Source organism: Oncorhynchus tshawytscha, linkage group LG15, assembly GCF_018296145.1.
Source record: "Oncorhynchus tshawytscha isolate Ot180627B linkage group LG15, Otsh_v2.0, whole genome shotgun sequence".
NCBI lineage: Eukaryota > Metazoa > Chordata > Actinopteri > Salmoniformes > Salmonidae > Oncorhynchus > Oncorhynchus tshawytscha.
Window position 1 is genome coordinate 10,107,711 of NC_056443.1, and position 15,269 is coordinate 10,122,979.

The 15,269-nt window shown below is 43.2% G+C and overlaps 2 protein-coding genes across 3 annotated transcripts; both read right to left on the minus strand.

The window, feature by feature from the left end:
• Positions 1–1,070: 1,070 nt before the first annotated feature.
• On the minus strand, positions 1,071–11,689 carry LOC112214356 (dynamin-1-like protein). 2 transcript variants are annotated; one of them, XM_024373019.2, is made up of 19 exons: positions 11,465–11,689; positions 10,814–10,958; positions 9,973–10,019; positions 9,798–9,869; positions 9,594–9,680; positions 9,260–9,422; positions 8,909–9,029; positions 8,636–8,767; positions 6,047–6,253; positions 5,537–5,657; positions 5,187–5,342; positions 4,722–4,811; positions 4,521–4,613; positions 3,852–3,905; positions 3,589–3,666; positions 3,210–3,347; positions 3,019–3,128; positions 2,450–2,609; positions 1,071–2,294 (listed from the first exon to the last, which is right to left on the minus strand). In XM_024373019.2, the coding sequence occupies exons 1-19, from the start codon at positions 11,564–11,566 to the stop codon at positions 2,238–2,240; spliced, it is 2,133 nt and encodes a 710-aa protein (XP_024228787.1). In that variant the 5' UTR covers positions 11,567–11,689; the 3' UTR covers positions 1,071–2,237. The 2 variants fall into 2 exon arrangements, with proteins under 2 accessions (XP_024228787.1, XP_024228788.1); XM_024373020.2 differs by lacking the exon at positions 3,589–3,666 and having other exon boundaries at positions 11,465–11,688.
• Positions 11,690–12,308: 619 nt separating this feature from the next.
• On the minus strand, positions 12,309–15,222 carry LOC112214358 (dnaJ homolog subfamily B member 9). The gene is made up of 3 exons (XM_024373023.2): positions 15,108–15,222; positions 14,439–14,679; positions 12,309–13,666 (listed from the first exon to the last, which is right to left on the minus strand). Exons 2-3 carry the CDS (start codon positions 14,653–14,655, stop codon positions 13,233–13,235), a joined length of 651 nt encoding a protein of 216 aa, XP_024228791.1. The 5' UTR covers positions 14,656–14,679; positions 15,108–15,222; the 3' UTR covers positions 12,309–13,232.
• Positions 15,223–15,269: the final 47 nt, after the last annotated feature.

A 15,269-nucleotide genomic window follows, 5' to 3' on the forward strand; every position in this document is an offset into this window, starting at 1 on the left:
TGCTTCTTTAATCAGGACAACAGTTTTCAGCTGTGCTAATGTAATTGCAAAAGGGTTTTCTAATGATGAGCCTTTTAAAATGATAAACTTGGATTAGAGAACACACTGTGCCATTGGAACACAGGAGTGATGGTTGCTGATAATAGGCCTCTGTACACCTATGTAGATATTCCATAAAAGAAAATCAATAGTCCTTTACAACATTAACAATGTCTACACTGTATTTCGGATCAATTTGATGTTATTTTAAAATGGACAAAAAAGTGCTTTTCTTTCAAAAACAAGGACATTTCCAAGTGACCCCAAACTTTTGAACGGAAGTGTATATATAAAAATAACAGAATACTGTCATTTTATAGAAATAACACCAAGTTGCTCGATATACTTTAGGCAAAGTGCAAGATTTTTTTGGTGCCAATATACACTGAGTAGACAAAACATTAAGAACACCTGCTCTTTCCATGACAGAGACTGACCAGGTGAAAGCTATGATCCCTTATTGAAGTCACTTGTTATATATCCACTTCAATCAGTGTAGATGAAGGGGAGGAGACTGGCTAAAGAAGGATTTTTAAGCCTTAAGACAATTGAAACATGGATTGTGTAGTTGTGCCATTCAGAGGGTGAATGTGAAAGAGGAAAAATGTAAGTGCTTTTGAACAGTGTGATTGTAGGTGCCAGGCAGACAGGTTTGTGTCAAGAACTGCAACCCTGCTGGGTTTTTCCACACTCAACCGTTTCCTGCCTGTATCAAGAATGGTCCACCACCCAAAGGGCACCCAGCCAACTTGACGCAACTGTGGGAAGCATTGGCGTCAACATGGGCCAGCATCACTGTGGAACGCTTGACACCTTGTGGAGTTCATGCCCCGATGAATTGAGGCTGTCCTGAGGGCAAAAAGGCAAACTGCAACTCAATATCAGGAAGGTGTTCCTAATGTTTGGTATACTCATTGTATGTATAATCAATCTCCCTTAGGTCCACAGACCTGGTGGTGCAGCACAAACTTCAGGTAATTATCAACCAAGAAGTTGTGAGTTCAAATCCCAAGTGAGGTTTGATTCCCAAGTAATCAGCATAATGTCCTTTAATGTTAGCGCCTTCACTTAGCTGTAAAAATACAGTAACGTCAACAACAACAAAAAACACAATAGCGTTCTCGGGGACGTCTCCAGAACAAACCGAAACTGTTTAATTTGAATGTCAATTATGCCTTTTTAAAAATATTCTCAATGACACTTTCACACGCAAACATGTTGCATCCTCATGTCACATTTATTTAACATGTTTTCACATGTGTTCAAACTGTTGTCACACGTAGCTTCATGTTATCACGTTGCTTCATATGTTGTCACGTTATCACATTAAACTTCACATAAAAATCACACGAGATCACGTGAAATTCATGTGCATTTCTCCCCGTAAGGGATGCACCACATATTGCCTGCACATTGTAAACATAAAATGACATAGAAAGCGGTACCAGTGCTTTTGACATTATAACTTAAATACATTTCATAAATAAAGATATTTAGAGTTACGGTATATTTTGGTTATACATTTTCATAAACAATGTGGGACGGCAGTATTAAATGTACGTGAACTGGAGAATATTTACACAAATGATATATTGTCCAGTTGAAGGCTAGGGTGTGAAACTGAGGTTAGAGTTTCAGCTTTGATTTAGGCTACAGAAAGAACAATTCATCAATCTCTCCCTGTTGTGTTACACTCAGACAGCTGAAGATAGGACAGGTTTGGCCTTCAAACAGTGAAAGAGGCGTCACTGCAGTACCTGGTTCGAATCCAGGATGCATCACATCCGGCCGTGATTGGGAGTCCCACAGGGCGGCACAATTGGCCCAGCGTCGTCCGGGTTTGGCCGGGATAGGCCTCCATTGTAAATAAGAACTTGTTCTTAACGGACTTGCCTAGTTAAATCAAGGTTACATTTTAAAAATAACTAAATAATAAACATTCTTGGTTATAACTATACAGTACAGATGTGCCTTAATGAGGTATCAGTTTCTTATACAGCTCAGCAATGATATGTATTTAGCCTTTACACAGCTGTGAGCCAGTACCATGTTTCAATCAACACACTTACGTGAACCACAACAGTGCATTTTCACATTGGCAAATCACAAGTCTTCCGGACATGATAAGTAGACACACACCTTCTGTCTTCCAGACATGATTAGTAGATTACAGATTGACTTCAGTGGAATTCTCCTCCTTACCACAGATGAGTCTCTCTGATCTCAGCAATGACCTGACTGGCCTTCTGCAGAGCCTGTGGACACACAATGAGATACACTTGACTATGAAGCTTGTTGTGAATAATATAATATCAAAGTGCTACCTTTAGTTGTTTAAAAAAAAAATCTATTTCCTGTACCAATGTTTGGGTGTATGTCAAACCTCACTGTTCATGGTTAAGGTACCAACCTCTAGCATGTCTGCAGCCTCCTTGCGTCTCTGGGCCATGTCCTCAGACTCAGTGAGCAGGTCGTTGAGAAGACCAGACTTATAGAGCTGACCCACCAGCTCACTCTGCAGACTGTCCTTCACATGGTTCACCAGGAAGTGCATCACTGCCTTAGGCACGCTACAGGACAGAGGAGGGAGGAAGGGAGAAAGAGAGGAGGGAGAAATCTGAGCTGCTGGCCTAATGGGAGCAAATACCTCGAGACTTCAACACTACGCAGAAATACAATGGGTGGCAAGAAACTTAGCGGTTAAGAGCATTGAGCCAGTAACCGAAATGTCGCTGGTTCGAATCCCCGAGCTGGCAAGGTGAGAAAAAAATCTGCCGCTCTGCCTTTGAGCAAGCCAGTTAACCCCAAACAACAACTGCTCCCCGGACACTGTGGATGTCAATTAAGGCATCCACAATCCCTCTCTGGGGTTGGGATAAATGCAGAAGACACATTTCGGTTCAATGCATTCAGTTGTGCAACTGACTAGGTATCCCTCTTTCCCAAAAAGAGAGGGACAGTGTCAGAAAACACATGCACCTGTCTTGGATGTTTTTCCGGACGATGAGAAAGTAGGACTTGATGAGTCTCTCGATGACCTCACAGTCACGCTGCTCCCGAGAAGACAACTTCCTGGCAACAGGAACGGGCTGCGGGAGAAGCATCAGCCAATCACTGAAGGGCAACACACAGCATTTTGAAATCGAATAACTTTATTATTATTCGCTCACCACGTCCAGCAGGTTGACGGCAAGGCCCTTATGGGGGCTGGCGGGGCCAGAGCCGGGGGCCCCCTCATCCCCTTTCTTCAGCATGCCTCTCCAGTTCCCTGTCCCCTCCTGGTCCCCCTGGGGCCCTGCTCCGGGAGGCTGAGGTTACACACAATACAAACAATCAGATGTAAAGCCGTTTTTACAGCATCTTGTGCCACAAGTTGCAGAACCACAACGCAAACCAATCTATTTAAGTCAGAGCCAAGCTCAAAACGCACAGAGAGGGAGAAGGCAGAGAGGACATTGTTAAGAGAGGGCATGAGTGCTGGGGAGCAGACTGAGCACACAGAGCAGAGCACAGCAGGAAGTACGGAGCATGCCCACACCCATGCCCCACCTTGGCACCCTCCGCGTCCACAGAGGCAGGGGGCTCGGTAGGAATGGGAGGCTGGCCGACTGGACCATTAACTACTGACTAAGAGGAAGAGAGGAGAGGAGGAATGGAGAAGGGACTTGTGAAGTCAGGAGAGGTAAAGAGGAAAAGACCAGGGACAATTGGTATTACATTGTGATTAAAGAGAGCTGGAGAGATTGAGCATGGGAGCCATTTTGTTTGGAGTATAATAGAAGTGATTCAAAGTACGGTGGATAGTTAGTTACCTTATCCCTGGGGACGGCAGCAGGCAGCTCTCTCATTCTGTTTCTCCTCGACTCCTACAGGACACAGAGAGCAAGGAGGAAAGTTACATCACTTTTACAACACACAATGTCCTCTTTTGCGCAGTTGATTCCCGGTACCACCCATATGTAAAATGTATGCACGCATGACTAAGTCGCTTTGGCTTAAAGCGTCTACTAAATGACATACACTACCCGTCAAAAGTTTTAGAACACCTACTCCTTCAAGGGTTTTTCTTTAGTTGTACTATTATTTTGTACATTGTAGAATAAAAGTGAAGACAACAAAACTATGAAATAGCACATATGGAATGGGTGGGAACCACACATGCAGAGATCATCTGTTCACCCACACCGCGTCTCACAAAGACCTGGCTGTTAGAACCAAAAACCTCAAATTTGGACTCCTGACCAAAGGACAGAGTTTAACACTTTGTTGGTTACTACATGATTCCATATGTGTTACTTCATAGTTTTGATGTCTCCACTATTATTCTACAATGTAGAAAACAGTAAAAATAAAGAAAAACCCTTGAATGAATAGGTGTGTCCAAACTTTTGACCGGTAGTGTACATTATCATATTATTATTACATCACACAACTATTATTATGCAGAATTCATGTCAAGAGAAACGGTAATGAGCTGTCACCTCTATGTTGTTGTTCATGACCCCACAGGCATCAGCAAAGTCAGGGTGTTTGGTGTTGATGTAGGCCAGCTCTATGGCCACCAGATTATGCACCTGGAGTAAGATGCACCTGGAGTAAGTATGTGATGCGATACAATAACCTGATGCAATTGGCATACAAATAACCCACGTGCACATTAAACCGTTTTAACCTCAATTTACCATCTCATTGGTGATAGGCAGCCTTTTCCTGAGCAGAGAGGTGACCACTTCTACTATGGCATCATGGAGCTTTGGAAATCTCAACAACTCCTATGGAAAACACAGGCATCAGGTGTGTGTGTGTGTGTTTAACTATACTTGTGGGGACTAGAAGTCCCCACAAGTATAGTAAACAAACAAAAAGATGACCAACTGGGGACATTTTGTTGGTCCCCACAAGGTTAAATGCTATTTATATGGGGTTTATGGTTAAGGTGAGAATTACGTTTAGGGTTAGTTTTAGGGTTAGGAGCTAGGGTTAGTTTTAGGGTTAGGGTTAAGAGCTAGGCTAGGTTTAGGGTTATGGTTAGGTTTATGAGAAAATAGTATTTTGAATGGGACTGAATTGTGTTCCCACAAGGTTAGTTATACAAGACTGTGCGTGTGTTGTGCGTGTCTGTGTGTGTGTGCACGCACAGTGTCTACCTGTGTGCTGTAGTTGCTGCAGTGCTGGATGATCCTCTGCATCTCCTCATGGACCAGCTCTACACAGCGCAGGCTGGGCTCCTCCAGTCTCTTCACCTGCTTCTTCACCAGCAGCTCAAACGACACCTCGGGCACAAACAGAGACGGGCGAGGGCCCTAGAGAGAGAATGAAAGAGGGAGAGAGCGTGAGAAAAATTAGAGTAGAGACAGACATGTACCGTGTGTTGTTCCGACAAAGTAGCATTGATAGGAAGACACCAATTACTATTTATTCATTCCCCAGTTTGAAGGTATGCCCACTCTTTGGCCAATACTGTTGTTAGAAGGAGAGAAGAAGAACTTCTACTCACAGTGGCGTTCCTGATGGCGGTCAGGATGTCTATGGTGTTGAGTCCTCCTAGGGGATCCACTGACTCTAATGTTCGCCCAAAAGTCTCGTGAAATATGTAACAGATTCTGGCACCACCGCATCTGCAAAACAAGAGGAAAGATCAAGTTGACATGGTGTGACAAACATGATGTGCTACTATGAATCAAAGTAATAGTGCCAACACTCAAACTCATCTCAAGCATTTCATAATACAGGTACTACTACATGAAGTGGAGGGGAGGCAGGTAGCCTAGTGGTTAGAGCGTTGGACTAGTAACTGAAAGGTTGCAAGATCGAATCCCCGAGCTGACAAGGTAAAAATCTGTCGTTCTGTTAACCCACTGTTCCTAGGCGGTCATTGAAAATAAGAAATTGTTCTTAACTGACTTGCCTAGTTAAAAGGTAAATAAAAAGTGCATCTGGGTTTTCACAGGCTTTTTGCCCAGACATCAGCACCACCTTGTGGAATAGAGACGGTACTACTACTCACAGCTCGGCCGTCTCAATGTACTTGGCAGTGCCCTCGATAGTGTGGCAGTACTCTGCAGCGAATTTGGTTATGAGCTGCAGAAGGGTGGCATTCTGGTCCTCAACGGGCTGGCCGTAGCTGCTCAACAGAGACTGGTACTGGGCCGCCAGCACGTTGATACGCGTTTTCAGCTCCGGTAGACAGTCTCTGATGTGGTGCATCAGTAACCTAGCAGGGACAGGAGAAATAGAATCACAGAACATTGATTTGAATGGCACTTGAATGGCAATTCCAATCTAATAGTTCTAATTCTATGGGCACAGTATCTGAGACCTTGAAGTTTCAACCGATACAGTAGGTTACTGTAATGAGAATATTTAAGATGAATAAAGTTCATGTTTAGTTAAGTGTGAAATTTACCTTTCTGTAATACACATGATTTCCAGTGTTCTGTTTGTGACACTCGGGTTGATGGTCACTAGACTCGATGCTGAATGTTATGGATTAAACGCATATCTGTTGATAGTGATTGACGCTAGACTGGAGGTACAAGGACCGAGGACACAGTGATTATTATTGTATCGTCTGTGAACACTGTGTGATTCTGTAGCAGCTGACAAAGTCACTGGCCTTTTGTTTTGACTTCCTACAAGTCTCTTGACTGGTGTTTACAGAACAGTTGTCAGCTGATTAGGTTATACAGTGCATTCGGAAAGTATTCATACCCCTGGACTTTTTCCACATGTTGTTACGTTACATACAGCCTTATTCTAAAATGGATTACATCGTTTTTTTCTCATTATCAATCTACACACAATACCCCATAATGACAAAGCGTTTTTTAAATTTTGAGAAGAAAAAAGAAAATAAAAATATTTACATAATTGTTAAGTATTCAGACCCTTTGCTATGAGACCCGAAATTGAACTCAAGTGCATCCTGTTTCCATTGATCATCCTTGAGATGTTTCTACAACTTGATTGAAGTCCACCTGTGGTAAATTCAATTGATTGGACATGATTTGGAAAGGCGCACACCTGTCTATATAATGTCCCACAGTTGACAGTGCATGTCAGAGCAAAATCCAAGCCATATTTTTGGAATTGTCCATAGAGCTCAGAGACAGCATTGTGTTGAGGCACAGATCTGGGGAAGGGTACCAAAAAATGTCTGCGGCATTGAAGGTCCCTAAGAACACAGTGGCCTCAATCATTCTTAAATGGAAGAAGTTTGGAACCACCAAGACTCTTCCTAGAGCTGGCCACCCCCCGGTCAAACTGGGCAATCGGGGGAGGAGTGCCTTGGTCAGGGAGGTGAACAAGAACCCCATGATCACTCTGACAGAGCTCCAGAGTTCCTCTGTGGAAATGGGAGAAACTTTCAGAAAGACAACCATCTCTGCAGCACTCCACCAATCAGGCCTTTATGGTAGTGGCCAGACGGAAGCCACTCCTCAGGAAAAGGCACATGACAGCATGCTTGGAGTTTGCCAAAAGGCACCTAATGAACTCTCAGACCATGAGAAACAGGATTCTCTGGTCTGATGAAACCAAGATTGAACTCTTTGGCCTGAATGCAAAGCGTCAAGTCTGGAGGAAACCTGGCACCATTCCTACGGTGAAGCATGGTGGTGGCAGCATCATGCTGTGGGGATGTTTTTCAGCGGCAGGGACTGGGAGACTAGTCAGGATCGAGGGAAAGATTAACGGAGCAAAGTACAGAGAGGTCTTTGATGAAAACCTGCTCCAGAGCGCTCAGGACCTCAGACTGGGGCGAAGGTTAATCTTTCAACAGGACAACGATCCTAAGCACACAGCCAAGAAAATGCAGGAGTGGCGTCGGGATAAGTCTGAATGTCCTTCACTGGCCCAGCCAGAGCCCGGACTTGAACATCTCTGGAGAGACCTGAAAATAGCTGTGCATTGACGCTCCCCATTCAACCTGACAGAGCTTGAGAGGATCAGCATAGAAGAAATGGGAGAAACTTCCCAAATGCATGTGTACCAAGCTTGTAGCATCATAGCCAAGAAGACCTGAGGCTGTAATAGCTGCCAAAGTACTGAGTAAAGGGTCTGAATACCTACTGTATGTAAATGTGATTTTTTTAAAATAAATGAGCAAAAATAAATTGTCATGTGGTATTGTGTGTAGATCAATTTTAGAATGAGGCTGTAACGTAACAAAATGTGTAAAAAGTCTAAGTTTCTGAATATTTTCAGAATGCACTGTAAGGACCTTCTTAGTGATGACCAGTTAGACATTTTCTCTGCTTCTGTGCTGGATGAGTCTTCCTGCCGCAACTTGTAATAAATCGGATAGATTCTTTGATTGCCTTGATCTGTGACTGCTCTTCTCTTTTGTTCACCTTGAAATTCCTATGACAGAATTCCATTCTAGTAGTGGTAATTCCATGGGCACCATATCTGAGATCTCAACGTTCCATTAGATAAAGTAGGCTGCACTTTGTGATTTATTGGCTGATCAAGAGTTAAGAACATTTCCTGGCTAGTGTTGTTAGAAGTCACTACTGTAGTTGCTACTAAAATTCCTGATGTGCTTATGTAATACTCATACTAAACTGCAGTATGGAGGGAACAATAACATTCTCACCTGTTCAGAGTCCTGGACAGATACTTGGTTCCATTTCGATTAGCGAGAGAGGGATACTTCTTCTGCAGGAATGCATGTTCATCTCGGATGGCATCGCTCACCGACTTCTTATTGTTGATGTCCAACTGACTCCTGCGTGAACCAGACAGAGACGTGTCGGCTTCACGGTAGCACAAGACTGATTTCAGCTAATGTTCATTTTTTAGGTAAGGTAGAGTAGAGGCTACTATTGGGAGTGAGTGTAACATGCTACAGTAGAGTATAACGCCAGACCTGTTGACCACTCCGATGAGGCCCAGTTTGACAGGGATGACCCGGCCCAGCAGGGCGTCCATAGCATCAGTACCAGCGTCCATCAAGTCCAGCTTGGTCACCACCGCCAGTGTCCTCCTGCCTGTACACAACAACAGACTACAGAAATGAGTCCAACACAACATACTGTACACACCATACACTTTTACCAGTCGCAGAGAGAGATAAGTGGCTGCCCAAACACTGTGGATGAAAATGAGCATTATAGCCCTTTTACATTGATGTCAAAACTGAAAGGCGGGTCAAAACCCTGACATCCAAACTGTTCCCATCAACTAGATATGCGGGAAAAAAGTCAAACCCAGTACTGACCGTCGGGATCGACCTCACGGGCCACTTTGAGGGCCTCTGAGGTGGCCATGTCTGTGTTGGCAGCGGTCACAGCCAGGATGATGGAGTTGGGGTTGGAGATGTGCTTCAGGATCAGCTCTCTGATCTGCACCTCTATGTCTTGGGGCTGGTCGCCCACTGGGACCTGTAGGGTGGGGGGGGGCACAGACACAGAGGAGTGACAGACGACGGAGTCTTTTAGTGTATCAAGCTCCAGCCAAGGATTCAGTTGCCCTGCATGTCTGCTAGGCTTCTAGGTTCTCCTATGCAGAGCAGACACATAGTACAGTTCATCTCCATCTCCAGTCACTGTTACCTTGGTGATGCCGGGTAGATCCACCAGAGTGAGGTTCACCACATTAGGAGAGAAAATCTTCAAGTGAATAGGCTCATCGCTGATCCCCTATAGGAAATACAATGACAAACAATGACTACTAGCTTTGTTGAAATTGTTAGGGACGTATGAGGTGAAGGAGATCAATTTATGAGGTGCTAAATAATTACACTGCGATTGTCTTACCTTGTTAATACCGGAAATTCTTTCCGTTTCATTTTCGATTTCCTGCCTGATTTCACTGAAGTCTGGGTAGATCTGAAAAGACCAGCTTTGTTCATGTAGATTTTCTTCAATCAACAACACAGAAAACAGAATGTCATGAGTAGCAACACGTATCAATGTTTGAGATAAGTCATACCTTGTTTTTGGTGTGTAAGAACTTGCCCCATTCATCTCCTTCCACGCCTGTGGAATACAATAACACACGGTTTAGATACACATTTTCACCTAACCAAAATAAGGTAATGGAATACGGGAGAGCTATCAATAATATAATGTGCCCGACATGCCATTTAGCTGACACTTTTATCCAAAGCAGCTTACAGTCATGCGTGCATACATTTGACATATGGGCAGCCCCAGTGGGAATCGAAACCACAGCTCTTTGCAAGTACAACGCTCTTCCAACTGAGCCACACAGGAACACAATCATAGATTAGAATACTATATTAATAGCATCTCTATGATCACAATCATCGAAGGAATAACCCTAGATAGACTACATGTTCAGGTGTGGACGGTCTGTTCTACAGGTCCCTAATAACGGTCAAGGGAGGCAGGTATACATTGTTATGTGTTTGTCCATGTTGTGGGGTCTGCAGTCAGAGAAAGAGGAAGTTTCAGCTCCTATTTTCAACAATGTGGTTATTGCAAAAAACAGCTCCCTCTGGGTTTAACATGATACAGTAGCAAGCGTGTGATCTGAGTTTCACGACTTGCTGAAGTATGAAATGGTACAATTGGTCTGAAGGGTTGCAAAAAACAACATGGGTGGCAGGTCAGAAACAATGACACAAAGTGGTCTGAAAATACAGAATGGGGAATCTCACACACACACACACACACACACACACACACACACACACACACACACACACACACACACACACACACACACACACACACACACACACACACAGTCAGTGGTCAGTCAGTGTGCTCACATATGGTGGTGTTCCATCCCAGGTAGGACTACGTACCATTCTCATCTTTCATTTTCCTGCCATCTCCAGGATCCACATGGACTAGCTGTAGGATGAGTGGCCGGCGGGTCACTACACCTGTCCCACGGGGCAGCATGTCCTTGCCAACCAGGCTCTCCAACACAGAGCTCTTCCCACTGCTCTGGAGACAGGCATCACATTATGTCACATCATGGAGTTGGGTTAACAGCTATCACATAAGGACAGATCTGCAGTGTTACAAAATAATATGGCACATAAGGTGGTGGTGACCTGACTTTAGGAGAACTGATAATGAAGATGATCTAAAAATTGTCCTACAGTAATTGACAGTTGTTCCTCATAATGGCTGCTGCCAAAAAGCAGGCTTTGCCCGGGTCAAATGGAACATTCCAGCTGTCTGTTAACACATGCACACCAATAATAGCCACCCAACTGACTCGTGCACAAGCAGAATAGAAAGAGGTGTATTTTTAACTGCACCACGCTCCAGTTCAATGGCTCATTTTTAGCAATCCTGATGTTTTGCCCGAACATAATGAAAACCTCGAACACAAACTAGCTGGATAGATAGCAACGCATGTAGCTAGCTATGTAGCTATCTTTCAGGGTCATGTGAAGAGCCTAGCAGCATAGCCCTATTTTGACAACTAAGGGGAAGGATTTCACCTGGGTTCCAACGACTGCTATCTGCGGCAGCTGTATTATGTCTGCTCCCACCGTATTGAAGACATCTTGAAGCTTGTTTATAACGGGGATTAGAGCCTCCATGTTCAAGCTAAATTGACACCTTTCTAGAGAGATAAAATAATGGAGCAGCTATCCACCAGCTCTGTTAAAAGTCATTCAATGTCCCACAGACAGCATTGAAATAAGCCATTCCCACCAGTCTGCGACTGCGTTGTGTTTTGTAGGGACTTGTAGTCTTCCAGATGCCAAACGCTGCTTGAATTTTATAAATAGGACTGCATTTCCCAGAATATGGCTGCTGCTCAAAAACGTTTGTTTTTCTATGGACGTGTAAGATTAAAGATCACTTTACTGGTCAATTGCACACAAGCTCCAACCCGAAATTTGACTTGAGTTTTTAACCCAACCCCTCCAAAAGACACACTGGGCACCCAGGGAGCTCTTGTGGGGGCTTAAGTGCCTTGCTCAAGGGCACAACGGCAGGCAGTAGTATATATGATTTGATACCATCAACACCCCAGTCGCCAGCTCACTTCAAGACAGATTTTTCCTGTCAGACCCGGACTCAAACTGGCAACCCTCTGGTTGCTGGCTCACCGCTCAAATCACTAGGCTAAAAATAGTAGCTACATTATAGTGGCAGGCGAAAATATAGTGTTTTGTAAACCTATTCTGAGATTTACACAAATTGATCAAATGTCAGAGCATGGAATAGAATAGACACACATTTTGAAGATACTACAGTAATCTCAACCCCTGAATTTAGAGAATAGAATGTGATATAGATAGCATAGAATGATAGAAATACATTTTAGTCTGCAGGGACCTTAGAGTAAATCTATTTTTATTTCCAAACAAGTACCACTCCTCATTCTTTCAATATTTAAAAATAGATCATCCTTAGGATTAAAAGTGCAGACAGCATTCAATAACTGAACATTGGTTTCACACAAAATGATAAATCAGGCAGCAAAGTCAAAGAAAGAGACAACAGAACAAGGTGCCAACTGCAAATATTGCACATAATAAAATGGCAGAGGCACACTTTGCAGAAAAAAAAAAGAGGTAACAGTTGATAATGGTGTATAGCCTGGTTAAATACACATTTATAGTTAGGTTCTCTTCAACTTCACGGTGAGATTCAACTCAAGTGATAGCAACTTAACACACTGGGGGGGGGCATAATAAGTCCCCAATCAAATGCAAAAGCTCTAAAATTACAAGGCATAAGCCATATAAAATGTGCTATAACACTGACTTTCTTTCACGATATTGGAAGAACTCTTTCTGAAAGAGAGAATTACTTTGGTTTTGCTTAGCCATTTCAAATGTTCCAGAATGAAAATAAAAGAAAGCGTGATATTTTTTTTTCTCCCAACTCAATACATTTGCTGCTCTCAAAGATGGAAGCCAAGAGAGAACCTGAGAAATGGGAGAGTCGGTGCTTGTCATAGCATGATGTAAACAAAGTAAATTTAAAATCTGAGTGGAGGCATTGTAACATGCAATGATATCCATAAGTAAAAACCGAATACATAAGCCCAGCTAAATTATATCCAAAATGAGTGAAAGGTATTGCTTGAGAACAGTTTGTTTTATGGCCCATAGGCATCAACATATTTATAGCATATTTTCTTTCTTTCCAAAGCCATGTTCCAAAGTGCTAAATTAAAAGTAATTACAAAATAACCACAATAGCTAAACCCATACCCCGTGAGTAGTGGGATGTGTTTCTGGTAGAGAACAATCAAGAACAGTCTGTGTATGTGGTGACCATGTTCCCTCTGCGCTGTGTCACTGTCCTGCAGTGTTGTTTTGCCGAGCCCTGGAACCGGCTGTCCACCCCGCCTGTGTGTCCATTAAACGAGAACATCTTCTCCATGTCCTCAAACACGTCATCAAAGAGTTCTCCACCAAAGGAGCCCTGGAAGTGTCTCTTGTGCCTGTTCTGGGCCTTCTGATGGGCCTGGAAGTGGTTGTTGAAGGCTCTCTTGTGATGGGAGTGCTGGTTATGACCGAACAGGTCAGAGTCTCTGAACAGGTCATCAAAGTTGAAGTTAAAGTTCTGGTGGAAGTGCTGTCCACCCCTCCCACCTCCTGTGCCTGGCTCACCAGGGGAGGGGCCATGTCCAAACTGGTCATACTCCAGTCTCCTCTTATCGTCTGATAACGTCTCGTATGCTGACAAAGGAAAGGAAACATAAGTCTCTTGGTGGTGTCCAGACATAAGAAAAACAACAAATGCTTTAACATGGAAAAACTTCATAACTAACTGTAATGGGAAAATTAAGATCAAAGTTCATATTCAGTTTAGAGTGATTCACTCAATGTTAAGCATTTTCCCTGTCTGTATTACACATGCTTTCCAGTGTTCTGTTTGTGACACTCGGGTTGATGGTCACTCGACTCGATGCGGAATGTTATGGATTAAACTCATATCTGTGTATAGTGATTGATGCTAGACTGGAGGTACAAGGACTGAGAACACTGATTATTATTGTATTGAATTGTCTGTGAACACTGTGATTCTGTAGCAGCTGACAAAGTCATTGGCCTTTTGTTTTGACTTTCTACAAGCCACTCGGGCTGTTGTTCGCAGTACATTTAGCGTTGCTGATCAGGCTATTGGGCCTTTTCAGCGAAGGCCAGTTAGACATTCTCTGCCCCTGTGCAGGATATTGTTATCACTGTTTGCAAACTTGTAATTAAGCCAGATAGATTTTTTAATTGATATTATCAATGACTGCTCTCCTTGTTCACCTGAAAATGTCTATTACACTGACAATATTAAAAGATTGGAAAACATCTATTACTTGTTGAAATGTTTACAGTAGTATTAATACAACTACAGGATGAATAATTAACACTCCATCCAATACATTTGATGTGGACTTGATGTAAGGAGCCCTGATGTAACAGATGAGGGGAGTGCCCAGAAGTTGACAGGACTCACCCTCAGCTATTTCCCTGAACTTTGCCTCTGAGTCAGGACTCTTGTTTCGGTCAGGATGGTACTTCATGGCTAGCTTATGGAAGGCCTTCTTGATCTGGCGCTCAGAGGCATCTTTTGGCACACCTAGGATGTCATAGTAGTCCCTCTGTGCCAGTATGAACTCAGTTATCATGAGAATACATACTGCTAACATTAAGACGGACTGTGCTGTGGCCATATTTGGTGGTTATCGCTTGCCTCCCTGCCCAGGAAAGAGAGAGGTTTGACAGTTAGTTTACAGTTTGCTACTTACACAAGCAAATAATGTAAAATTGACAAAAGTATAACTATGTAAGCGTTTTTTAACCTGTACTGTAGAAAGGAAGCATGGCAAATCTGTAAAACCTGCTGTGTGACATAGGCTTTTCTTTTTTTAAATCCCACTTTAGCTAGGGACATGATCTACAAATGTATTTACCCTAGTGAATAGATGGTTGAGTCAGCCACAGAATGATCCAACCATTTACATTGTATTTAAAGCAATTGATAAGGCAGTTTAAACCGTGGATGGGGGAGAGAAAAAGTGTCAGAACAACAAGTACATAGAGCCTGTGAAAACTATGAAATACATTTCTGTTCTGTATGCAAATTCTAAGCTAAAAAAACATCACAAACAAATTGAGAACTTACCTTGAAAAGCACTAACAACAGCGGCTCTTCTATCAGACGATAATGGCCCAGCTGATCCGTAGGTGACAAACGATAGCAGGTTGCATTCCCGAGCTGTAACACCACGACTCGCAATCTTATTGGTTAATTCCTTCACCTACTGACTCGAAACACCGCGATTGG